Source organism: Phocoena phocoena, chromosome 18 (assembly GCF_963924675.1).
Source record: "Phocoena phocoena chromosome 18, mPhoPho1.1, whole genome shotgun sequence".
In the NCBI taxonomy this organism is placed as follows: Eukaryota; Metazoa; Chordata; class Mammalia; order Artiodactyla; family Phocoenidae; genus Phocoena; species Phocoena phocoena.
In genome coordinates this window covers 18265050-18291937 of record NC_089236.1, presented here as the reverse complement: position 1 = coordinate 18291937, position 26888 = coordinate 18265050, and the positions used below count along the sequence as shown (strand labels likewise).

Sequence of the window (26888 nt, the reverse complement as noted above, 5' to 3'; positions counted from 1 at the left end):
TGGAAGTATTTAGAAGTCGATACTAACATAAACTTTATGTTTGAGGAACATAAAGCTCTTAAGAAATTTTGGGATAGGGAGGGGAAAGGAGTCAAGGTAAATTTCAGGCTTATTTTAAAAGCCAGTATAGGTAGGTCTTTCATATTTAATCTTTGTTTTTGGACATATATTTTGTAAGGGAAGGATTTTTATATTCCTTTTAAATGTCCAGAATGTTTAGGAGATGGTTGATTACCTCTGAAAGGGAATTCTATGAAATCTTCTCTGTTCCTTCACATTTCACAAAGTATCATTCTCCATAGTTTCAAAAATTTATACTCATAATTGAAACCGAAACTTGACTATTTTAGTAAATACAGCTTTGGACTGATGTTTAAAGTGATTTCAAATGTGTCCTATTGGGAATAACTGTAGAGTAAAATCCCTTTGAAAGGGAGTAGGGAATAATAGACACTGTTCTCAGCCCAAGTCCCCCTCATATTATAAAATCCTGTATGAACCTAAGGATTAGGTTTACATTCCTTACTTCAGGATCTTTTGCTGTGAAAACAGCGTAGACTGTTTTGTGGCTTATGTAGAACTGATTTTTAACCTTAGTCTATTCTATCTGATATTAATATTGTTATAGCAGCTTATTTGATTAGTATCTGTATAAGTTAGGACACTTTAGGTTTAAAGTAACCACTCTTCAGAACTCCAGCCAGTGCTCAGCCTCTGGGGCTTAAAGCAAAGTCGGCCCAGTCCCTTACTGTGGGTGGGAACCTGCTGAGATAGCTGCACTTTACTGCTTATGCTTTCAGTTCTGTCTTCCTTTCTAACACCTGAGGGTTATGTCTTCCTTTCTTTTGAGCTTGACTATGCATTTTAAAACATTTTTAAAATTATAAATAATCTGTATATTTGTAGGAGGTGGGTCCTACCACATTAGGCTAGACTGCCATAGTCCTAAAGATTGTTAGAGTCAAATTTTAGAAAGAAGTTGAGAATTATCTTTATTTTAGTCAGTATTTAAAATATTTAAAAATTTAGTAGATGTAAGCTATTGTATATAGGATGGATAAACAACAAGGTCCCTGTATAGCACAGAGAACTATATTCAATATCCTATCATAAACCATAATGGAAAAGAATATTTTAAAAAAAAAGAATGTATATATATGTATAGCTGACTCACTTTGCTTTACAGCAGTAATTAACACAACATTGTAAATCAACTATACTTCAATAAAAAAAATTTTTTTGAAAACTTAATATGACCTCTGATTTAGTTCTGCCTTTTACCATCTATGGGTCTTTCAGAGAATCATGTAAACTCTGGGCTTCACTTATTCATGTGTAAAATCACAGGGTTTTCCAAGTTTTTACTTATTATCTAGAAGCTTAATACTAAGTAGTCTTAGACTAGATTAAGAAACAAGTCAGGGACTTCCCTGGTGGTGCAGTGGATAGGGCTACGCGTTCCCAATGCAGGGGGCCTGGGTTCGATCCCTGGTCAGGGAACTAGATCCCACATGCATTCCGCAACTAAGACCCGGCACAAACAGATAAATAAATAAATAAAATTTAAAAAAAAAAAAAAAAAGAAACAAGTCAAATGGACTTCATTATTGCCCTTTACTAGGTTAAAATGTATTCATTTTTTACTAGGGTAAATTTATGATAATTAAATGCATAATTGTTTGGTTAATAAAGCCTAGATTTAGAAAATTTCTGGTAGAAAGTCAACAGTAAACTTTCAGAAAAATTTTTGGACCTAATGAGAAATGTGCTTTTGTTCAAACTGTGTTCAGATGAAGAATTAAACAAAACTTTCATTTTATTAATAAATCAAGTATAATCCATGATACGATCATTAGATATTATAACTAATCACATAAATTATAAAATAAATTATTATTTTGTATCTTAATGTAGGTGAAGAGAACTGGTCTTGTGGTGGTGAAAAACATGAAAATTGTTGGTCTCCACTGTTCAAGTGAAGATTTACATGCTGGGAAAATCGCTCTGATAAAACATGGGTCAAGGTTGAAAAACTGTGATCTTTATTTTTCCAGAAAACCATGTTCTGCTTGTTTGAAAATGATTGTAAATGGTAAGTGCAGATAAGGCTTTGTTGGAGATTAATAGCATTTATCTGAGAACAAATCCAGTGGGAACAAATTGCCTAAATACCACAGAGATAGTTTAAAAATATAAATATATATCTGAAGACAGTTTGATGTACTGTAAGAAGAAGAGTCAGAAAACACGGATTCTGGTCTCAGCTCTGTCACTAACTAGTTAGATGACCCTCAGTGTATTGGTAGATTTAATACTAGCTGCTGTAACACATAAACATCAACATTTCAGTGGCTTAATACACTAGATACTTATCACTCATGTAATAGCCCAGTGCAAGTGTTGCTGAACAGCAGACAGCTATTCTCCATGTGGTTGATCTGTGGGCCTAGGCATCTTCTGTCTTGTTGCTACTGTCATCCTTCTGGCCTCCTCTGCATCTAGAGACAGAGAGTAGAGAAGGCATACCTGCTTCTTAAAAACCCTGGCCTGGAAGTCACAGACATCATTTCTGTTCACATCCATTGTGGGAACTGTAGTTTCTGGCTGGGCGGCTGCCTCCCAATGACTACTCTACCCTTTGGAAGGAGGAGAACAAAGTATTAACATATAGCTATCTATCTCTGCCACTCTGGGCTACTCACTAATCCTCTTTGTGCTTATGATTCTATTTTGCACCCAGGTAAGTATTCAGACCACTTTCCTATTTAAAAAATAGTATATCTTTTACATAGGCACTGTGATGATTGTGATTTATAATATGAATTATATACTTAGTCTTCATTCCATTCTGGACACAGAGCAACTAAAATCTTTTGAATTTCCTGAGTGTTAAGAATGAGAAAGGGGCTTCCGTGGTGGCGCAGTGGTTGAGAGTCCGCCTGCCGATGCAGGGGACACGGGTTCGTGCCCCGGTCTGGGAAGATCCCACATGCCGCAGAGCGGCTGGGCCTGTGAGCCATGCCCACTGAGCCTGTGCGTCCGGAGCCTGTGCTCCGCAACCGGAGAGGCCACAACAGTGAGAGGCTCGAGTACCGCAAAAAAAAAAAAAAAAAAAAAGAATGAGAAAGGTGTCTTTTGTTATTCATAACAAGTCCCTTTCCACCATTACTGAGTTTATGTTAATGAAGTAACTTTTGGGAATCCCCTATGGATGGGGCCTGGTTGCCAGGGGAACCAGCCAGGTGACTAGAGGGTTGGAACTTGCAGCCTCACCCCGACCAGACCTCTGGGGAGGAGAGCCGGGCTATAGTTTGAGTTCAAACACCAATGGCCAGTGACCTAATCAATCATGCCTATGTAATGAAGCTTCCTTAAAACCCAAAAGGACACGGTTCAGAGAGCTTCTGGGGAAAAAAAGGCTAATGTAGTTCCTAATCCTTTCCCTCAAGCTGTTATTTGGGGGCAAAAAGGGGCAAAAACCAATTTAATGTAATACATCATGTAATACCAAATGAGTAATAACAGCTGTAAATGATACATGAGCTCAGAGGAGAGACAAGTGATCCCTGCAGGCTGGCATGTTATAAATAGCTGGGGCTTAAGCTGGACCTTCATGGGTCAGATGTAGAGGAGGAGGAACACATTCCTGGTCAGGAGGACAATGCATGCGGGGTCATCAAGTTGTGAGAAGCAGGGTTCTGGGGGTCAGTGTTCGGGGTGGAAAATTATTCTTGAAGAGAATAGTGGCAGAAGGATTATAATGATAGGTTGGGGCCTTAATGGAGAACTTTGAAAAACTGTCTGGCCTTTGGGCTTTATCTTATAGAACAGAGTTGCTAAATTGCTTTGAGGAAGAGCTGTTTTTGTTTATATCAAAGTCTTAAGAGTAATGATCAGATCAGTGATCAGGGCAGTTCCCTTAAGCTACAAGTGGAAGCACTTCCAGAAGAAATGGTCATGTGGCTAGAGTCTCCTGGCCTGCATCGAGTATTTCAAGCTGGTAAGTAGGTACCTATGATAAGTTATTAGATTCTGTAGTCTTTCCCCTGCAATTACGAATAGAGAAGGTAAGTGTGATAGTGGTGGTGGCATTTTTTTCTCCTTTTCCCATTGAAGAGTTTTGAGCAGGATGTAACGTGATTAAGATGATTATTTGTTGTTGTTATTGAATTAGAACATGGAAAGATAAAGAGCTTGATTAGTAGACTTGCATTAGATAAGGTGTAAAATAGGGTTCAGGTGGCGGCATTGATCTAGAAAGGAAAGAATGTGAAAGAACCAGACATTTGTCGACTGATCTCTTTTAGAGTCAAGAGAGAAGAATGAATAAAAGTCGTGTTTTGCGCTGAGTTGACTACACTTAAAGCACTCTTAATAGCCTCAGAGCCAAGAATTAGAAAAATGGAGGAGTACGAGTAATTCACCATTGCTTGTGTCTCTGAGTTCAGACACTTAAACCTTGCAAGAGAGATAATGAAATGTGGAAAATAAGGAAGAACATGCAATGGAAATGCTTTTATGCTGGTATTAGAGCCATATATAAATAAAATTGCTATGTTTGATTAGGCTTATACGTTATTTACTTATCTTGGAAAGGGGCATGGTTTAACCCCATGCTCTAGCTAACTTATTTCAGTTATAATTACTGTTACCTCAGTTACAAAGCAAACATTTCTAAAGCATAGTGGTTCTCAAAGTGTGGTCTGTGACCTCCTCATGGTCCACAAGGTCAAAACTATTTTCATAATAATACTACATTTATGCTAATAGTACTAAAAAGATGTTGAGTAAGACTACTGTTGCAGTTGTATGAATCAAGGCAATAGTAGTAGTCATTGTACTCTTACATAGCCACCTATTTGGAGTTAAAAAAAAAAGGTGGAGGGTGTGGAGTTTCATGTAAGAATGTCATTGATGAAACAGTAAAAAAAAAAAAATCAATTTTATTAAACCCAGCCCTTAGTACGCATCTTTTTAAGATTCTGTATGAGAAAATAGGAGGTGGACATAAAGCACTTTTGCTATAAACCTAAGTATGAAGTTTGCCTTAAGGAAAACCGCTTATGCAATTGTTTGAGTCACAGACTGAATTATCCAATTTTTTTTCATGGAACACCATGAACTAACAAACCATAGTTACTTAGACTTGGCTATTTGGCAGACATTTTCTCAAAAATGAATGAAGTGAAACCGTCACTTCCAGGAAAACAGCTGACAGCATTTATTGCCACTGATAAAATTTGAGCCTTCAAGTGAAAATTAGAATTGAAAAACTCCTATCTACCATCATCATAAGCTTACAGCTTCCCACTGCTTAAAGACTCTTCTGATGAGATTGGTGGTTATATTAATGAATGAGTTTTGGTTTTTTCTTAAGTATTGTGAAATCAGTAAACTCTTGTTTTCCAAATGACCAGTGCATGATGCTAGAAAATCATGCGTGAGTGAAAGAGCCATTCTAAGTGTAAGATAGACAAGTGGACTTTAACAGTACAAAAAGTTTGTTGTGTGATTTTAGATTCCACACTGTTACTTACCTCTAAGAAACTATCCCTTCTCAAAATTTTATGTAGTGTGAAGAATATTCATAATTATTTGAAATGGCTGTTAAACTACTCCTTTTTTAACTGCATATCATGTGAGGCCGGACACTTTTTATATATACTTCAGTGAAAAGCTAAGGCAAGAGGTTGAAAGCAGAAGCAGACTTGAGAACCCAACTATCTTCTATTCAGCCGGATAATAAAGAGATTTGTATAAACTTTAATGCCATTCTTCTCAACTGGTGTTTGTTTTGGAAAATTGTTATTTTTTATTAAACTGTTATTTATATTAATTTATGATGGTTCTTATTGCTATTTTTAATGAATTAATATTTTAAAATTTTGTTTAAATTTTCTAATGCAGTAAATATCAGTAGATATAGTCCACATAAACAAAAACTCTTTGGAGTCCTCATTGATTTTTAAGAGTGTAACAGAGTCTGAGACAAAAAATTTGAGAACCTTTGCTGTAGCTTCTGCTACTAGTACATGAAAATACGTTTAAACATTGGTCATCCCCTCTTCTTGAATCAAGATTACTAGAAGCAACCAGAATGCTTAGATGAAAGATTGATCATTACTGCTGGTTAGGAAATGAATTATGAGAACTCCAACAGAGGGAAAAAGAAACAGCCAGAGGAAACATTCTGATAGCTTTGAGGCCTTCAAGATTACTTTACAGCCCAAGGCACAGTAAGGGTCAGTAGTAGGAGGGAGTAGATAGAAATGTGTGTTTGTTTAACTCGAATTTTTTAGTTCATCTGTATCTTTGAATGAAGAAAACGTGTGGGCCATCTGCCTGTTCACTTCTGGGCACAATTATCAAAAACATAAATGCCTCTCCTAGCAGAAGTTACATGAGACACTAGCAAACGCGTTTCTTTGTTGTAAAATAGTAACTAATTGATAAACATTTACGTGCTTAGTTTTGTATAAGGCATCTCATCGTTCATTCGCAAACACAAATTAAAAATTTTTTCATATTATCCAGATTTGCTTTCTCTTTTGTAAATTGTTCATTTATTTTGTCTCTCTTGGAGGCTTTATTCTTGTCAATTCATATGTGCTCTTAGTGGATTAAAATCTCTATATCAAAGATTACTAACCTTTTCTCTGTTACATTTATTGAAAAACGTTCCTTCTAGTTTGTTGTTTTGGCTTCAGTTTTGTGGACTTAAAAACAATTAATATTGCTTCCTCTCCCCCCGCTTCCCTGCTGCCCTCACATTACAAATTCTTTGTGGACGTTTTGGATAACTGCATATTTTATTATGAGGAAGACTGTAATGTGTTAAACCATTCCTCTATTTTGGCCATTTAGATTTTTTCTATGTTTTTACTGTTTTAAACAATGCTGCACTAAACATATGCATGCATGAATTTTCTTTTGTCTTTATTTCAAATATTTTCTTAGAAGAGCTTCCCAGAGGAAGAGTTTAGAGTACAGGTACATTTTTCATGTGTGGATGAATTGTTATTTCAGGTACAAAACTCTAGCCAGTATCAGTTATGTTATGGTATTTCTAAAAGCCGCCATTCGATTACTTGGAGGACTCTGGTATATAGTCCTATCTCTGGGCTTTGGGACCACACTTAGCAAAGGTAGTGATTCCACAGATACCTTCCATGGGTTTTGTTGTTGGCAAACTTTTCCTATAAAGGGCCAGATAGTAAGTATTTTAGGCTTTGCAAGCCATAGGGTATCCATACAGCTAGTTATTCAGCTCTCAACTCAGCTACTCCATTGTAGTACAGAAACAGCCAGAGACAATGTCAAAGATTAGGTTTGTCTGTGTTTCCACAAATCTTTATAGGCACTGAAATTTGGGTTTTATATGATTTTCATGTCACAAAATAGTTTTCTTTTGATTTTCCAACTATTTAAAACTGCGAAATCCATTGTTGACCTGCAAGCTGTATAAAAATAGGCAACAGGACAGATTTGGCCTGTGGCCGTAGTTTGCCAGCACTTGGGCTCTATTATTGGTGACTTGGTAATAGACTTTTATTATATTGGGACCTTTGGACCTACTGCAGTGATATGGTGGATTTATCAAGAAAACCCTTAATTTCAGCATGCATCTGATAACTACCGTTCATATTTTGTGTTTCAGCTGGAGTTAACCGAATTTCATATTGGCCTGCTGATCCAGAAATAAGCTTGCTTACCGAGGCCTCTAGTTCTGAAGATGCAAAGTTAGATGCCAAAGCAGTGGAAAGATTGAAGTCAAACAGTCGGGCCCATGTGTGTGTCTTACTTCAGCCTTTGGTGTGTTACATGGTGCAGTTTGTAGAGGAGACCTCTTACAAATGTGACTTTATTCAAAAAATTTCAAAAACATTGCCGGACACTACCATTGACTTTTATTCTGAATGTAAACAAGAAAGAATAAAAGAATATGAAATGATATTTTTGGTTTCCGGAGAAGAAATGCATAAGCAAATACTGATGACTATAGGTTTGGAGAACCTGTGTGAAAATCCGTACTTTAGCAATCTAAGACAAAACATGAAAGACCTTATCCTACTTTTGGCCACAGTAGCTTCCAGTGTGCCCAACTTTAAACACTACGGATTTTATTGTAGCAATACCGAACAGATTAATGAAATTCACAATCAGAGTTTGCCGCAAGAAATTGCAAGGCACTGCATGGTTCAGGCAAGGTTATTGGCATATCGAACTGGTGAGTTATACGCTTAGTTCATAAATCGGGGCTGCTCGGGTCGTATTTGTCTCAGAAGTAAAGTATTCATTTCATCTATGGTAGCGTTTACTGACTCTTAGATACTAAGGTTTTGTTGGTCATACAAATAAAGAGAAGTTAGTGAGACCCTTGAGTAGACAACTCTTAGTTTTAGGATTTCTTGTGGCCTGTATCGGGTGCTACATTTATAAGTCAGGATCTGATTAGGCCCTTTCTGCTTCTTGCTTTTATCATTTCACAGTTGAATGAGCCCTCCGCTAGAGATAGGACAAAAAGAGAGGGGAGAGAGAACCAGAATTATTCATTTTTTTCTTAACTCTTCAATATTCTGTAGGTATTCAGTATTTAGTAAAAACCTAAAAAATCTTTAAACTAAAAATATGAATTCAAAATAACAAATAGAATCAAAGTAAAGGAGAATTTTTTCATATTCTTCCAATTTCTGGTATGTCTTCAATCAGCAAGTGGAGAAATCAAACATTTTTATTTTATTAAGTTGTACCTGAGTAAGTATGTGAAAAAGGAAAATATTACTTGGGAATTTTCTCTATCATGATAAAAGGCGGTATCTGTATTTCCAATTATAGAACAGTGTTTTTACATCTCAGCAGACATAACATTTTTCAAAGTAGAATCATGATCACTTTTTTTTTACATCTTTATTGGCGTATAATTGCTTTACAATGGTGTGTTTCTGCTTTATAACAAAGTGAGTCAGTTATACATATGTTCCCATATCTCTTCCCTTTTACGTCTCCCTCCCTCCCACCCTCCCTATCCCACCCCTCCAGGCGGTCACAAAGCACCGAGCTGATCTCCCTGTGCTATGCGGCTGCTTCCCACTAGCTATCTACCTTATGTTTGGTAGTGTATATATGTCCGTGCCTCTCTCTCGCTTTGTCACAGCTTACCCTTCCCCCTCCCCACATGATCACTTTTTAAAATGCAACTTTGAAATAAGGAAAAGAAAATGCAGGCAGGAGGAACAGTAGAGTAAGATTTGGTGAGTAGGCTATAGTAGGAATTTTTAAACTTATCCCAAGAAAGAAGGAGAAGAGAGAAAATCTTCAGAAAAAGTCCATACAAATGCCACTGCTCTGCGGTATATGCTCAACAAAGACCACAGGTTGAAGTAATTTCAGTAAAATGGAGGTTTTCAAATGGCAGCATGTTAGAATCACCCTAGAAACTTTTATTAAAAGTAAGAATGCTCAAATTCTAACCCAGACCTACTAAACCTGGTCCCTAAGGGTATGTCCTAGGTCTGTGAGTTTTTAAATTTCTGTAAGGGATTCCAACATTCAGCAGGGTTAATAATCACTTGATTCTTATTGAAGAATTTGATTCTACTATAGGCACAAACTACGTGATGCCAAACAACTGTATTCTGTAAAGGTCTGACTTAATGTAAGTATCTTGTATCGTGGGCTCTATGTTAGTCTCTGCCAACTCCAGCTTTATAAAGAATTTTTCTCCCAACCATTCTGGAAGGACAGAAACATAAATGGAAACAGCTGTTACAGCTATACTTCACTAATTCTCATTTGCTAATTAGAATTCAGCAGATTCCAGAGTGAGCGTAAGATGGGAGGTGTGAGTCTGTTTTTTTACTTAACCTCAGGAGCTCCTCTCCTAATACCTAATAATACCGTGTATGGCTCCACTATTTAAAGATGCAGTAATGTATAGATATAAATTTGCATATATATTCTTTATTAGATACTCTACTAGTGTAGTTATAGTATTGTAAATTTACCTGCTGTTACTATGCAGAGTTTTGTACTTATGCGCTTGATGGGTGATATAGGTTTTTCAAGGTTAATTTTTTGTCTATGTATGACTTTCTTGCCTGGAACCCGAATCCTGAATAGAATGCGACTCTTATGTCATGTGCTCCTTTCCACTGTGAGCTCTGCCAGGGGAGAGACCATGTCCTCATCATTGTTTTTCCCTTAGCACAAAAGAAATATTTTTATATACAAAGATAAATGGTCCACAGTCCCCTACCCAAAGCTCTTGAAGCCAGATGAAAAGGAATTCAGATTTTAGAAAAATAATATGTACATGCTGTATGTATGTGTGTCAAGCTGTTTTAAAAAACTTGATATAAGGGATTGCAGATAAGGAATTCTGGACTGATACTCCTCATTGATAATAATAAAAAATTTATTGAGCACCTACTATGTGTCAGGCACAGAGCTAGGTGATTTATATATGTACCTCACTTAACATTGAGGACAATCCAGCAAGGTAGATATACCCTTGACTTAGTGTGTTTCTAATAACTAAATTTTATGCTGTTCAGCTCACATAACTTTATTTCACTCTAATAGGTGAAGAAATCATTCCATTAAACCATTTCATTTAAAAATATACATATGATTAAAAAGAATGCCGCAACTTCTAACAAGAGTTCTGAAACTAATTGAAAGTAGGTAATTAATAATTGATTTTTGAATGATGAGTAAATAGGATCCACAGAGGTGTCATTAAAAATATGTTTCTAAGCTACTTTGAGGGTAGCAAAAAAGTGACAAAATTTGTTTAGACTCTAGGGGAAAAAAACAGAGATAGGAGGGCATCACATCTTACCTACCTGGTTTAAGTGTGAGTTTTGATTTCTTTTTATGTCCTGTTTCCCATTAGACTAGGCGTTTTCCAAAGCTGACGATTATGCCTTCCTTCTGAACCACAACGCTAATGATGAAAGTAGGTTGGAGTAGCCAATAAAGTTAACTGTTTCAAATCATAACTCAGCGGTTCTCAACTTTTAGTTGCCTACGAATCAGAGGTGATGCTCATGAGAAGTACAGATTCCTGAGTCTGCTGCCTCCCTTGGAGAGGTTGATTCATGGAATTTCCATGGGAGCCAGGAGTCTGCCTTTGTAACAAGCGTCCAGTCATTCTGATGCAGTTGGTTTGTGAACCACACTTGGACAAACCCTGACATGACCACAGTATTGGGAGCTAAAATAACCATGCCTGTGTTCCAGAACCATAGGATAAAGAGTCCTCTGACTTTCAGTGACCGAAGAGTCTCAGGAATTTGGCTCAGTGATTTTAAGTTGACCTTTCCTTCAAGGGTATACAGAGAAAATCCTGTGAATGACCAGATCCTGGGGAGCAATTTACAGACATGAAAGCTTTTTGAGAAACTTTACATAAAAATTACTGATGTGAAAAGATTTTTGAGAAATTACCTCATCTGTCATCCAACCTTGGGGGCTGGGTGAAATCTACTTATCGTATATGGATGAAATTTTATTCTGATTTCAAAAGACATGTAGTAAAGAATATCTTCTTGGTGAAACTAACCTTAGCTAAGCAGTAGAGCTTTATTTTTGGCTGCGTTGGGTCTTTGTTTCTGCGCGCAGGCTTTCTCTAGTTGCGGTGAGTGGGGTTACTCTTCGTTGCGGTGCGCGGGCTTCTCATGGTGGTGGCTTCTCGTTGCGGAGCACGAGCTCTAGGTGCGTGGGCTTCAGTAGTTGTGGCATGAGGGCTCAGTAGTTGTGGCACACGGGTTTAGTTGCTCTGCGCCATGTGGGATCTTCCCAGACCAGGGCTCGAACCCCTATCCCCTGCATTGGCAGGTAGATTCTTAACCACTGTGCCACCAAGGAAGTCCCTGAGCTTAGTTTAAAAAAATCACATTTTTTTTCCTCCTGACAAGATTTAGGTTGTCCCTAGACTGAAACAGAAAAAGTGGCTCCTGGACTAAAAAATAATAATATGAAAACTACTTAGTATCAATGGTAGGAAAAGTAGACTCTTGATATGAAGAGTTTCTATTTGAGTTTTTCATTTTCTGTTTCAGATTTATACATGTATTAAGTACAATTTTACTTAAAGGCTTTCATTTATAATATAAATGAAATATAATCTTAGGTTTTTAACTTCTATACGGCTTACCTTAGAAAGGAGCATAAAGCCATAATTATATTCTTTTCCCTTCATGTTGTATTCTGACAATCTTGGAAGGAACAAAACTTTTACCCCCAAATTCCTTTCCTGACAGTCTCCACTCTATAAAGTATGTTTCTCCCATACACTGTTCCTCAGCATCCTGCTCCTTTCCTTCATAGTCCAGCACAGCACCTAGGTTCTTAGATGTTTCCTTGTTACCATCTTCCTTCTCCATTGGACCATAAGCTTCGTGAGTATAGGCACTCAGGTATTCAGTAAAGGGGAACCTTTGTTACAAAATTCTTCACATTGGAGGGAGGCAAGCCGGTTGGGTGTGGAGGGCTAAATTTTAGTCATTTAATTTCTTTGCCTGTTTTCTCATCTAGAAAAGGAAATTTTGTCTGCTTTACCTTTAGGATAAAAATGAGATAATGGACAACAAGTGCTTAAAATAAATTATAAAAATGCTTTGTGGTATAATTTTGAAAACCCAAGCTTGCTTGACCTGAAGATGGGGAATTTCATTATAGTATCATAACTTTCTTTAAAAATTAACTTTATCAGGCATCCTAGTTTTTCATGCATAGGTAGAATAATGTTTCTTTGTACTTTCACTAGAAAAGTATTTAAATATGTTGTTATTGGAAGGATTAACTTTTAGGAAATTGTGGGGTGAAGTCACAGTTTCGTTTAATCCTCATCAATATGAACATGCCTGAGAGCAAGTTCACAGATAATTTTCACTTTCTCTGTGTAAATGTACCTACTTAACTATATTGGTCTCTTATTAAGATTTTGATAAATACTATGATTTTTATAATTTGTGTATAATTGTCTTAGAAATTTTTAACTTACCCTTAGTAGTAGTAGAAAGAAAAAGTCAGTTCTTAATATTTAGAATTTCTATTTTGGTTTTGTATTTTCTGTTTAAGGTTAATAGTTTTAAGAAATACAGCCTTTCTTGTTGCAAAGTAAATAGGTTGGTTCTGCAGGGAAATTATAATGTTATATTTGTGACTTCTGCCACTTGATTTAGAAACGGGCATCATGTCACTAACTTGGCATTCTTTTCCCCTCAAGGTAAAGGTCAGGGAAAGGGCATCATTTTATTTAAATCAAAATTCCTTTCATGTACCTTCCAGCAAAAAAAAATTGTGTGTGTGTGTGTGTGTGTGTGTGTGTGTGTGTGTATATGAAAGCCCATAAAGATTTATGTTTGTATTATGAATTTGAACTTTTTTCATAGCAAGAACACTTTCATGAAATGTATTTTCCATGATTAGAGTGCAAAAAATGCTAGGAGAAGACAGATTTGATTGTTGTGAATGGTTATTACACTAAATCCATTAGTTCAGAAACTTCTTTCTTAATTGATTTCATCGTCTATTAGAAATAGTCATTTAAAAACTGACTAGTTGGTGGAAATTCAATAAAGTTACACTCAGTTCTGGTTACAGCTTTGAAGTCACCTGAGTGCGGGCACTGCCACTGTGTTATCTCTGCACATAGATCATGTGAGATTGGGTTGGTAGTGACACTGTCTGTAGTTAGTTCGTACCTAGCTCCCATATATTCTATGCTTGACAATACTTATTTTCATATTTTTCTGTAATTAGTGAGGTTGTCAAGGATTGCTGCTACATTTATGAAGTATATTTCAATAAATACATGTTTATTATTTTTGGAAAAAATGTATTTCTGAAACTAACAAATCATTGATTTTTACTGAGTTACACGCCATGTATCTTTCAGAGGATCATAAAACAGGAGTTGGAGCAGTCATCTGGGCAGAAGGAAAATCTGTAAGTATGAAAATAATTCTTTATAAACATTTAAACTTGATTTTGTTGAAACATATTTCGATCTTAAGTACATGACATTTTTTTGACCCCTGGGGATTAATATTATTGGTGTATTTGTTAAGTTTTATAAACATTTGCATATTCTCTCAACAGTGTTTTATATAGATTTATTCATTTAGTGAACATTTATTAAACACCTTCCACAGGGTAGGCTCTGTGCCACAGTGAACAATGGGGAGTTGAGGATCACATAGTCCACCCTTCATAGCCTTATATAGTCTAGAGATGGAGACAGAGGTGAAAAAGTGACTGGTATATAACTGTAATTATAACCTGATACCGTGAGAGCACAGAGGAGGCACCTTTACTCCGCTTGGAGAAATGAGTAAAATACTATTAGGGGAGGTCAGGTGCTATTAGTCTTGAAGAATGAGTAGGAGTTCATCAGGCAGAGCAAGTTAGCGGGACTAGAAGGGTAACATGCAGAGGTAGGGCGTGAGAATGTGGAGAAATGCAAGTGATTTGGCACATTGAAGTCCAGGGTCCTGTGTCTAGCAGAGTCGCAAAAACTTGGGCTGCACCATGAAGAGCTCTGTGTACCACATAGAGAGTTTAGACTTTATCCATCAGATAAAGTGGGATACACTAGCACAGTGCTAACCAACAGAAATAAAAGGCAAGCCACATACGTGATTTAAGTTTTTTTAGGAGCCACATTAAAAAAATAAAAAGAGGGCTTCCCTGGTGGCGCAGTGGTTGAGAGTCCACCTGCCAATGCAGGGGACACGGGTTCGTGCCCCGGTCCGGGAAGATCCCACATGCCGCGGATCGGCTGGGCCCGTGAGCCGTGGCCGCTGAGCCTGCGCATCTGGAGCCTGTGCTCCGCAGCGAGAGAGGCCACAACAGTGAGGGGCCCGTGTACCGCAAAAAATAAATAAATAAAATAAAAAGAAACAGGTGAATTCATTTTAAGAATATATTTTACTTGGGACTTCCCTGGCGGTCCAGTGGTGAAGACACCGCGTTTCCACTGCAGGGGGCACGGGATCGATCCCTGGTTGGGGAATTAAGGTCCCACGTGTCGCGCAGCGCGGCCAAAAAATATATATATATGTATTTTACTTAATCGTCTGTCCAGAAATATTATCATTTCAACATGTAACCAATATAAAAATATTGGTTAATGTTTTTAATAAAATGTTTTGCATTTGGGGGAAGTATTGATTCTTCACAATCCTGTATGTATTTTATACTTACAGCACCTCTCAGTTTGCACTGACCACATGGTGCTACTGGCTACTATACTGGACAGAGCAATCCAAGAATATTTTAAGTGGGAAAATGATTTGATTAGATTTGCATGTAAAAAATGAAGTGGGGCTAGACAGGAACTAGGGAGGTTAATAAAAAGAGATGATGAGGACTTGGAATTCTGTGGATGGGTTGGGAGGGCATGGAACCAAGAGATACTTCGTAACTATGAGGATGACTAAAAGATGAGTAGGGCGGCCTAAGTGTCTTTCAACAGACTTTATAGCAAGTAATTTTACTATTTGGCTGGATATGTCATGAGCCCCTCAAGTTCAACCTAGCCAATACATTCAGTATCTTCCCGGCTAACCTATTCCTTCACTAGTGGTCACCATCCCATTCCCCATTCCACTCAAACAATCCATCACCAAATGCTGTGAATTCCACCTTCAGACTATCTCTTGACTCTTATTTCCTCGCAAATTGTTAGCACCTATTAGAATAGGTTCCTCTGCCAGAAACTCCCATAGTATTCTGTACAACTCCGTGGTGACACTCATCACAGTTAAATTTACATGTCCAGTTTCTTATCGTCTCCAGATCAGAAGGTTCATGAGGGCTGGGATTCTCTGTCACATTTACCAGTGTATTCCCAGAACCTAGCACAGGGCCTGGCCTATGGTTGGAACTCTCCCTTGGATTTATATAAATGCTCCGCAGCCTTTTGGCTTAACACCTAATTCTCAACTACTTTTTGGAGAATTTAGGTTTCCAGTTATATTATCTAGAGTGTAGGCAGCATGGTAAAGTGGAAGGACATGGGTTTGGAGTCAAGCAACCCATCCTCGAATTCTGGCTATGTTGCTTACCAGCTTTGTGACTTTGGACAAGTTATTTAATCTCTTTTGGCCTGTTTCCTTATCTATACAATGGGAATAGTAATAGTACTACTGTCTAGGATGTTGTGAGGATTAATTAAATGAAGTGACACATATAAAAGTGAGCATGATGTTTAACCTTTAGTGAATGCTCAAGGATAATTTATTATTAATGAGATAATATACTATTTGTAAGCTTCTGTCGGCTCATCATAACAATGATTTTTATCAAGCTGCTATAGTACTGAGTCTGTTGAAACTATCACATGAGTAACTATGTATAATATATTGAAATTTAGTGAGGTTTATGGCATATTCCAAACTATTATAAACAGGTCTGATTTATAAGATATTTTACTTTTATAGTTGATAAAACATTCATATTGACACCTAATATGCCACTGACCAGGAGAAATAAAAAAACCACTCAAGTAGGAAGTTCTATTACATACACACACACACACACACACACACACACGCACATATACACAAAAACACAGTAGAGGCTCAGTAAACATGAAAATTAAAGGAAAGTGCATTATTTATTTTCCAACTATATACACTAACACATTTTTAGCCCAAAACAGAAATTGTCTGTTCAAAATATTTTTAGGATTTCTGACTTGCTAACCAGTAGCACAGCACAGAGCATATAAGAAATTAACAATAATTTATTGTGTACCTGCTGTGTATGGAACACTGTAATAGGTCTACTTTAAGGGGTAGAGAGGAGGTATAAAACATGGTTTCTGTTCTCTAGGATCTTATAACCTATTCAGGGAGAGGTGTCTGAATCAAATGAAACAGTTTGTGAATTAAGCTACTGTTTAATTAACTGCTAAAACAAAGGACTGCCTTGAGATTATATACTAGAGATGATCAGGCTGCTTGAAATTTAACTTTGACAAGACCACACTGTGGCAGGAAAATCTAATATTGTATTTTTCTGATGGCTCAGTTTATCATGGAAAAGTGAATTCATTATAAGAAGTATGATACTAGGCTTTAAAGATACAATGTAAGATGCCTTTTCAGAATGTTGAAAACAGCTTTGTTGGTTTGCTTACTTTTCATAGAGAAATTGTGATGGAACAGGAGCAATGTACTTCATAGGATGTGGTTATAATGCTTTTCCTGTTGGATCTGAGTATGCTGACTTCCCGCACATGGATGACAAACAGAAAGACAGAGAAATAAGGAAATTCAGATACATTGTACACGCAGAACAGAATGCCTTGACATTTAGGTATGAAATTTGTTCGCATGTATTTTCTATAAAATGTAGCAAGGGTTAGTTAAAATTAGTTTTATTTTAGCTGTAATTTATTGCCTTTTTAAAAAATTCCAAGAAATATTCTTTTCAGAAGTATAACTTTGGTCCTACTTGGTCTTTGCTACCTGACCTGAAGCCATTGTCAGGGATCCTGCAGGCCTTCAAATTTATTGAGCAAGTCTTTTTTCCTTTCTTCCTTCTCTGTCCGGTATAAAACTGCTTGAAGTTTGTCCTTAGGGTCTTGCATATTTCTGCATTATATAATCAGTTTTGTTTTCTAAATGTAGAGCCCATATATTTATATTTATGAATATATAGATTTTATTATGAATCAAATTGCTTTAACATAGTTTTTGTTAGAGATTATAACTGGCATTACCTCCTTCTAATGTTAATTTAGATCATTTCCACAAACATTTCTCAGCATTTACCATTAAGTGGGTGATCTTAGGGGATTTAAATCTGCATAAGTCATGGTTTCTGTCCTTGAGGAGCTTGTAACACAGTATGGGATATAAGACTGTATTCAACCTAACATGGTCAGTTGTGTGGGAAAGGCCAACACAAAGTGGGTGGAAATTCAGGGGCTGCTACGCATGGAGGGGGAGTGAGAGGGAAAAGCTTTATGGAGAAACTGGCATTTGAGCTGTGCTTTAAAGGTTTGGTAGGATTATGGCCATTGGAGATGCTTACTTGAAGGGAAACCATTCTTGCTTCAGGCATAGCAGTGGGCTAGAAGTAGGAAAATGCTTGTGTGTTTAGGAACACAGATGTTCCACTTAGGCTGCACCATGGAGCACATGGGATCGGTTGGGACTGACAAGGGAGGACTTTGAGTTTAGACTTCATTTGGTAGGTAGTGGAGAAATTGAATGACATTGACAGAGCCACACTAATGATTACTTAGGTTGCAAGCATATTGTTTGAACAGACTAGATGCATACAATTCTGCTGCCCTAGTACAGGGGGACAGGATGAGAATCTGAACTAAGGACATGGATGCAGAAGGCTGGTGGTGGGGAATGTAAGACTGAGAGCAGTGTAAACCATAGAACCCAGAAGTACAACTCCTGTATCCTCAGATGAAGCATTCCTTAGTCCTAAACTACCCCTGGCATGTAAAATTTCACTAAACTCCTCTGTTTTTTTTTCCTTGTGCTCTTCATTACAGATTACTTGCTTTGTTTTGTCAAATCCAAATGCTTGTTAAATAAAATTATCCTGTTAGGGAAGGGAGTAAGGGAACTGTAACTCAAAACAGAACTCTAATATTAATTTATCAATTTAGTAAGCATTATTAAATATCTGTTAGTTACCAGATAAGAGGTAGACCTTTTGGCTACCATGATGACTTAATGTCTAATCACACATGGTACATTCTTAGGGAGGGTGTTAGTTCTAGCCCCTAATTCTGGCATTATAAAGCGTTTCTTACTTAGAAAGCATTGTTTTCTCTCTCTCTCTCTCTCTCTCCCTCTCTTTTTTCATTTCCTTTGTAATGTAATACTGAAAATCTTGCCATTGACTAATTCAGCAAGAATAAGGCTTGATCATTATTGTGTATAATGTTGTAAATCTGTTCTTAAAGCAGCTCAATTTTAATGTTTAAAGATTTTTCTCAAACATAACTTACCCTTTTAGAAACTATCTTCCTGATATTTTATATATATTTTTTGTAGGTGTCAAGAGATAAAACCAGAAGAAAGAAGTATGATTTTTGTGACAAAGTGCCCATGTGATGAATGTGTACCTTTAATTAAAGGTGCGGGCATAAAACAAATCTATGCAGGGGATGTAGATGTTGGAAAAAAGAAGGCAGACATCTCTTACATGAGATTTGGGGAACTTGAAGGTGTTAGCAAATTTACAGTAAGTAGATACACATTTTTTCAAATATACTTTTTATTATATTGTTAGGTACTCTGCTGCATATTTTAAATTAGTGATTCTTACCCTTTTAAAGAGTTATCATTGAGTTTATTTTTATGTGCAAGCACTTGCTTAACTACAAATGTTCAGCTTAGGATCTGCCTTATGAATATAGATCTCTGTCAAGAGTTGTGCCTTGACCTTACAGATCTTGAATTAGTTAGTCCTTTGGTGCCATCTGGTGGCTAACAAAAGAAAATCCTTGACCCACCTCTTCCCTCACCCTTCTTTCTGGATTGAAGTGGTAGACAGAGGTGAAAGTAGTTTAAGATTACCCAAAAGAAGGGGACACGGACACACACACACACACACACACACACACACACACACACACACACGTGTGCATTTCTCATGAGAAAAACCAGGAAAAAATAAGAATTTAATATTTGACATTTCCAAAAAAGTGCTGGGGTGGTTTGTGGAAAACTCAGAACTTTAATTCTTTGTGCTTTTTTACTACTTTGGTTTCTAAAAAACTTTTTGTTTTTAGAAATAATCTCAAGCATATAGAAAAGTTACAAAGAATGTTTATAAAAAACTTTTCCTTGGGCTTCCCTGGTGGCGCAGTGGTTGGGAGTCCACCTGCTGATGCAGGGGACACGGGTTGGTGCCCCGGTCTGGGAAGATCCCACATGCCACGGAGCGGCTGGGCCCGTGAGCCATCGCCGCTGAGCCTGCGCTCCGCAACGGGAGAGGCCACAACAGTGAGAGTCCCGTGTACCGGAAAAAAAAACAAAAAAACCTTTTTCTTTTTAGAAATAATCTCAAGCATACAGAAGTTACAAAAATACTACAAATAATTTTTTTTCCAGAACATTTGAGAGATAAGTTGTTGCTATGATGCCAGATCACTCTCAGATACTTTCTTGTATATTTCCTCAAACAGTATATTATCCTACATAACCACCACAAAACTCAGGAAATTATCATTGATATGTTGCTACCATTTAATCCACAGAGTCCAGTCAGGGTTTACCAGTTGTCCCAATAAAGTTCTATACAGCAAAAGGATCCTGTCCAGAATCATATGTTGCTTTGATAATTCTGGCTTTTTTTTTTTTAATATTTATTTATTTGGTTGCACCAGGTCTTAGTTGCAGCTCGCTGGCTCCTTAGTTGCAGCACATGGGCTCCTTAGTTACAGCAGGTGGGCTCCTTAGTTGCGGCTTGCCAGCTCCTTAGTTGTGGCATGTGAACTCAGTTGTGGCATGCATGTGGAATCTAGTTCCCTGACCAGGGATTGAACCTGGGCCCCTGGCATTAGGAGCACGGAGTCTTATCCACTGCGCCACCAGGGAAGTCCCATAATTCTGGCATTTAATATAACATTTATATACTGTAGTTTGCAGTGGGTACAAAAGGCATATGATAGAACTGTTTATAAATTTCAACTTTACTTTTCTGTTTGAATCCAGGGTGCCTGGAACATATAAGGCACCTAAAAATTACTTACTAAACCATATATATATTTAAAAATTTATTTAAAAATTAATATAGCAACACACTATTTAGTTTTCTAGTTTGTGTGTGAAGAATCATATATTTTTATCCTTATTTATTTTTTTATTATTATTTTTTTTTAACATCTTTATTGGGGTACAATTTCTTTACAATGGTGTGTTAGTTTCTGCTCTATAACAAAGTGAATCAGTTATATATATACATATGTTCCCATATGTCCTCCCTCTTGCGTCTCCCTCCCTCCCACTCTCCCTATCCCACCCCTCCAGGCTGTCACAAAGCACCGAGCTAATATCCCTGTGCCATGTGGCTGCTTCCCACTAGCTATCTACCTTACTACGTTTGTTAGTGTGTATGTCCATGACTCTCTCTCGCCCTGTCAAAGCTCACCCTTCCCCCTCCCCATATCCTCAAGTCCGTTCTCCAGTAGGTCTGCATCTCTATTCCCGTCCCACCCCTAGGTTCTTCATGACATCCTTTTTTTTCTTAAATTCCATATATATGTGTTAGCATATGGTATTTGTCTTTTTCTTTCTGACTTACTTCACTCTGTATGACAGACTCTAGGTCTATCCATCTCATTACAAATAACTCAATTTCGTTTCTTTTTAAGGCTGAGTAATATTCCATTGTATATATGTGCCACATCTTCTTTATCCATTCATCCGATGATGGGCACTTAGGTTGTTTCCATCTCCGGGCTATTGTAAATAGAGCTGCAATGAACATTTTGGTACATGACTCTTTTTGAATTTTGGTTTTCTCAGGGTATATGCCCAGTAGTGGGATTGCTGGGTCATATGGTAATTCTATTTGTAGTTTTTTAAGGAACCTCCATACTGTTCTCCATAGTGGCTGAACCAATTCACATTCCCACCAGCAGTGCGAGAGTGTTCCCTTTTCTCCACACCCTCTCCAGCATTTATTGTTTCTAGATTTTTTGATGATGGCCATTCTGACTGGTGTGAGATGATATCTCATTGTAGTTTTGATTTGCATTTCTCTAATGATTAATGATGTTGAGCATTCTTTCATGTGTTTGTTGGCATTCTGTATATCTTCTTTGGAGAAATGTCTATTTAGGTCTTCTGCCCATTTTTGGATTGGGTTGTTTGTTTTTTTGTTATTGAGCTGCATGAGCTGCTTGTAAATTTTGGAGATTAATCCTTTGTCAGTTGCTTCATTTGCAAATATTTTCTCCCATTCTGAGGGTTGTCTTTTGGTCTTGTTTATGGTTTCCTTTGCTGTGCAAAAGCTTTGAAGTTTCATTAGGTCCCATTTGTTTATTTTTGTTTTTATTTCCATTACTCTAGGAGGTGGGTCAGGAAGGATCTTGCTGTGATTTATGTCATAGAGTGTTCTGCCTATGTTTTCCTCTAAGAGTTTGATAGTTTCTGGCCTTACATTTAGGTCTTTAATCCATTTTGAGCTTATTTTTGTGTATGGTGTTAGGGAGTGATCTAATTTCATTCTTTTACATGTACCTGTCCAGTTTTCCCAGCACCATTTATTGAAGAGGCTGTCCTTTCTGCACTGTACATTCCTGCCACCTTTATCAAAGATAATGTGACCATATGTGCATGGGTTTATCTCTGGGCTTTCTGTCCTGTTCCATTGAGCTATCTTTCTGTTTTTGTGCCAGTACCATACTGTCTTGATTACTGTAGCTTTGTAGTATAGTCTGAAGTCAGGGAGCCTGATTCCCCCAGCTCCTTTTTTCGTTCTCAAGATTGCTTTGGCTATTCGGGGTCTTTTGTGTTTCCATACAAATTGCGAAATTTTTTGTTCTAGTTCTGTGAAAAATGCCAGTGGTAGTTTGATAGGGATTGCATTGAATCTGTAGATTGCTTTGGGTAATAGAGTCATTTTCACAATGTTGATTCTTTCCATCCAAGAACATGGTATATCTCTCCATCTATTTGTATCATCTTTAATTTCTTTCATCAGTGTCTTATAATTTTCTGCATACAGGTCTTTTGTCTCCTTAGGTAGGTTTATTCCTAGATATTTTATTCTTTTTGTTGCAATGGTAAATGGGAGTGTTTTCTTGATTTCACTTTCAGATTTTTCATCATTAGTATATTTTTGTTTTTTATTTCCAGTTGTCTTATTTAAAAGACATGATTTTAAAAAGAAAAGGGGGGCACTGAAAGAAGGGAGAGATGGGACAGATGCCTCTTGTAAAACTAAACAAGTTTGTATCCATCTAATCAAAAGGGAAATCACCAGTTCTGTATTTTTGTTTTCTGTTCCTTCATTCCTCCTGAAGATTGGGAGGAAATAATTCTCTTTATAAAGTGTAAGTGACCTAGCTCTTCAAGACTGTCAGTGCTGGGTTAAGTGAATTCTGAAATATCTTGCTTACTGGTGGATTTTAGTAGCTTTTCTACCGTAAAGAGAACGAAGAGATCAGAAGAATGTAAGACAGGGCAAGAGAAGCAGGAAGAGACAGGAAGACAAAGGGAGTGAAGGCCCCTCGGGCAGAGATGGGATTCAGAAATACCTGTTGGGCCAAGACCCACCCAGGAGTGCCCTCATTCAGGTACACCTGGTCTCTCTGTACTCCTTCCAGTGAAGATTAGCTCTCCACCCTCTCATCCTTTCCCTCATCTGGCCTGGCTTGCAATATTATGTCAATGATTTAAACTACTTGGTTATAGCTAAATGCCTAGTTTTGTAAATACCAGTAACTAACACGAACTAGTATTTGTTCCACATTGGAATTTTTATAATGATTATATTGCTTTTAGACTGTCAAAAGTAGCATGAGTACCAGTAAATTTCATTTTTTTAAACATTAAACCAATTGAAATTAATTTTGTTTGAAAATTTTTTTCTTTTCTCTTTGAGGTGTTACCATATGCCTTGAGGTAAGAGGTTCTGTTCTGTGGGGTTGTTGCAGACTAGGCTAGGGCTGGGCAACAGTATTTCCAAGAATATATTTTACCTGTGTAAACCCAAGTCCATTTACTGAGAAACTATTTTTTTCTGTTTAATACATGTAAAATTTTCTTTATTAGGTTATATTACTTTTTTTAAATTGTGAAAGTAATGTATGCTCATTATAGAGGAAATAGAAAAAAGAACAAATATATAGATGAAAATAAGAACAGATATTATCCCACAGTTCATAGATACCACTGTTAACATGTTGCTGTATTTTCTGTGTCATTGAAAATTCTTCAGAAATAATTTTTAATGATTACACAGTATTGCAACCTATGGACATAACTTATTTAAGCATTCCCTTTTTGTTGGACACCTAGATTGCTTCTGAGTTTTCACAGTTAGACAGTCTTTTTATGATGATCCTTAAATATAAATTCAAGGTTATTAGTTTTTACTTTGCCCAAAGTAATAGATTTTAATGGTTTGACATGTTTTGAACATGACTTTTTTTTTTTTTTTTAATTTCACATATATCTTCCCATTGCTTGGAAATCCTCCTTTTTCCTGGTGCTAATCCTAACCATCCCATTTCTATAGGTGACCAACCAGTTCTAGATGTCTTCCCCTTCCAAGGACTTTTTTATACATGGTAAAATGTCTGTCTTATATCTCATTCTCCTTCAAGGCCCATGATATTAATGACTTCATCTGATGAACTAACTGATGCTTCTGGAAGAGGCCCCCAGGAACTATCCACTTAATTGTGTCTTTCTGGAGAGAGTGCCCTAGTGGGGCTTTTTTGGTTAAGTCATTAGTGTTTCTTATGATGGGGATTTCTAGGCAAATAAGAAAGGAAGGGTGTGCTTTGAGATATTGATTACACTCAGTTTTTATTATCTGCTGCTCCAGTCTTCACTGTAATATCTGAGAATCTTCATGCTTCTGTATTTCTTTCTGAATGATTGAGATGGAAAACTATAATCAGAGGAGATGTGATATGATATGATATGATACAATGAATGGTATGCTATGATAAAAATAATAGTATATATTATATTACTATATTAAAAGGCAAGATAGTCTTTGTCTTATTTTCATTCTTTCTATCTAGGTCTTCTCTAGCTATTATAAGATTCTGTAGGACCTGGAGCTAGAATATGAAGTGGTGGAAATTCTATAGTATTGGGCATGGGCAGACCCAGGTTCTGGTGCTACTGCTGTCTTTAGTCAGTATGTAACCTTGGGCAAGTCACTATGCTTCTCTGGTCTTCCACCTCCTTACCTGTAAAACGAGGGTAAAGGAGGATTTTTACACTTCCTTCTGTAAGAATATTGATTCTCATTCCAGAAGTCATATCATTCAGGGTCATTCAGAGTCCTTATTAGGGCTTGGTTGGTATGACACACTAACTCTTTTTTCTTACATTGTTTTAAGCTGTTTTGATATTTGAAAGCACAGTGCTGAAATGCTACTTTTTTTTTTTTTTTTTTTTTTTTTTTTTTTTTTTTTGCGGTACGTGGGCCTCTCACTGTTGTGGCCTCTCCCGTTGCAGAGCACAGGCTCCAGATGCGCAGGCTCAGCGGCCATGGCTCATGGGCCTAGCTGCTCTGCGGCATGTGGGATCTTCCCAGACCGGGGCACGAACCTGTGTCCCCTGCATCGGTAGGCAGACTTTCAACCACTGCGCCACTAGGGAAGCCCTGAAATGCTATTTATTAAACATATAAATAAAATGTTTGTGTCCTTTTACAGTGGCAAATGAATCCATCAAGAACTTGTGTTCTTGGGCAAAATGAGCCTGAAAGCAGAGAAAGTAAGTATTTACAAGTCCTTTACTGAGGTTAACTTTGCTGCTAAGAAGAAAAGAAACATAGTGAATTATAATGATCAGGTGTTGGAAATTGATGTGGTTGGAGATGGAGTATATTCTTTCTGCAGGTTACATTTTCGCCATTCAATTTGTTCACAGACGTTTGTGTATCTACTATTTGCTAGGTGTCATGGAAACTGCTGATTAATGACTAGTCCTATGGGCTCTGCAGTTTAATACAAATAATCATGAACAAATTGAATTTATAAATTAAATTTACATGAGAAAGTAGTCGACAGTGCTCTTCTATACCAAAACAAAAGCCTCTTGGGCAGTTAGAAAGGAAAAATACATATAATTAATACAGATGGATTAGGGCCAAATTATGAGGATATGTACTTTCTTATTAGAGTAAAGCCACATTAGCTTAGATTGGTCAGAGAGTGGAAATATTCTGGTTATTTGAATAATCTAATTAAGAGTCATCACAGTTACCATAAATGAATTAGTAATCTTCAGAGCTTTATTATTTGCATATTAACCAGATATTTTTAATGTAATACAATCTTTGGGATATCTTGCAGTTCCTCAGGCACATAATTTGGAACATTAATTATTATTAACTGTACAATATTATGTTAAAATATGAGCCATGTTATCTGTTTGAATTCAATTCAAGGTAAGTAGAAGTTTAGTATAAAAAGTAAAATTTTCTTGTTAATAACAATGATTTGACTACTCTGAAAAATCAGGAAATATAAGCCTTTATGGACAGAAGCAAGAAGAACAATCCTGTGGAACAAAAAACACATTCACAGAAAGACAGACAAGATGAAAAGGCAGAGGGCTATGTACCAGATGAAGGAACAAGATACAACCTGAGAAAAACAACTAAATGAAGTGGAGATAGGCAATCTCCCAGAAAAAGAATTTAGAATAATGACAGTGAAAATGATCCAGGACCTGGGAAAAAGAATGGAGGCAAAGATCGAGAAGATGCAAGAAATGTTTAACAAAGATCTAGAAGAATTAAAGAACAAAAAACAGAGATGAACAATACAAAAACTAAAATGAAAAATACACTGGAAGGAATCAATAGCAGAATAACTGAGGCAGAAGAACAGATAAGTGACCTGGAAGACAGAGTGCTGGAATTCACTGCCGTGGAACAGAATAAAGAAAAAAGAATGAAAAGAAATGAAGACAGCCTAAGAGACCTCTGGGACAACATTAAATGCAACAACATTCGCATTATAGGGGTCCCAGAAGGAGAAGAGAGAGAGAAAGGACCCGAGAAAATATTTGAAGAGATTATAGTCGAAAACTTCCCTAACATGGGAAAGGAAATAGACACCCAAGTCCAGGAAGCACAGAGAGTCCCATACAGGATAAACCCAAGGAGAAACACGCCAAGACACATAGTAATCAAACTGGCAAAAATTA

At 37.0% G+C, this 26888-nt stretch overlaps 1 protein-coding gene across 1 annotated transcript in view; it reads left to right on the top strand.

Moving 5' to 3' along the window:
- Positions 1-26888, top strand: part of CDADC1 (cytidine and dCMP deaminase domain containing 1) — a 40731-nt gene that overhangs the window by 9121 nt on the left and 4722 nt on the right. Inside the window, exons 4-9 of the mRNA XM_065896157.1 lie at positions 1915-2092; positions 7658-8227; positions 13904-13953; positions 17159-17328; positions 19035-19224; positions 25388-25448. Of these exons, the coding sequence (XP_065752229.1) occupies positions 1915-2092; positions 7658-8227; positions 13904-13953; positions 17159-17328; positions 19035-19224; positions 25388-25448 (1219 nt within the window). The remainder of the gene's footprint in view (positions 1-1914; positions 2093-7657; positions 8228-13903; positions 13954-17158; positions 17329-19034; positions 19225-25387; positions 25449-26888) is intronic.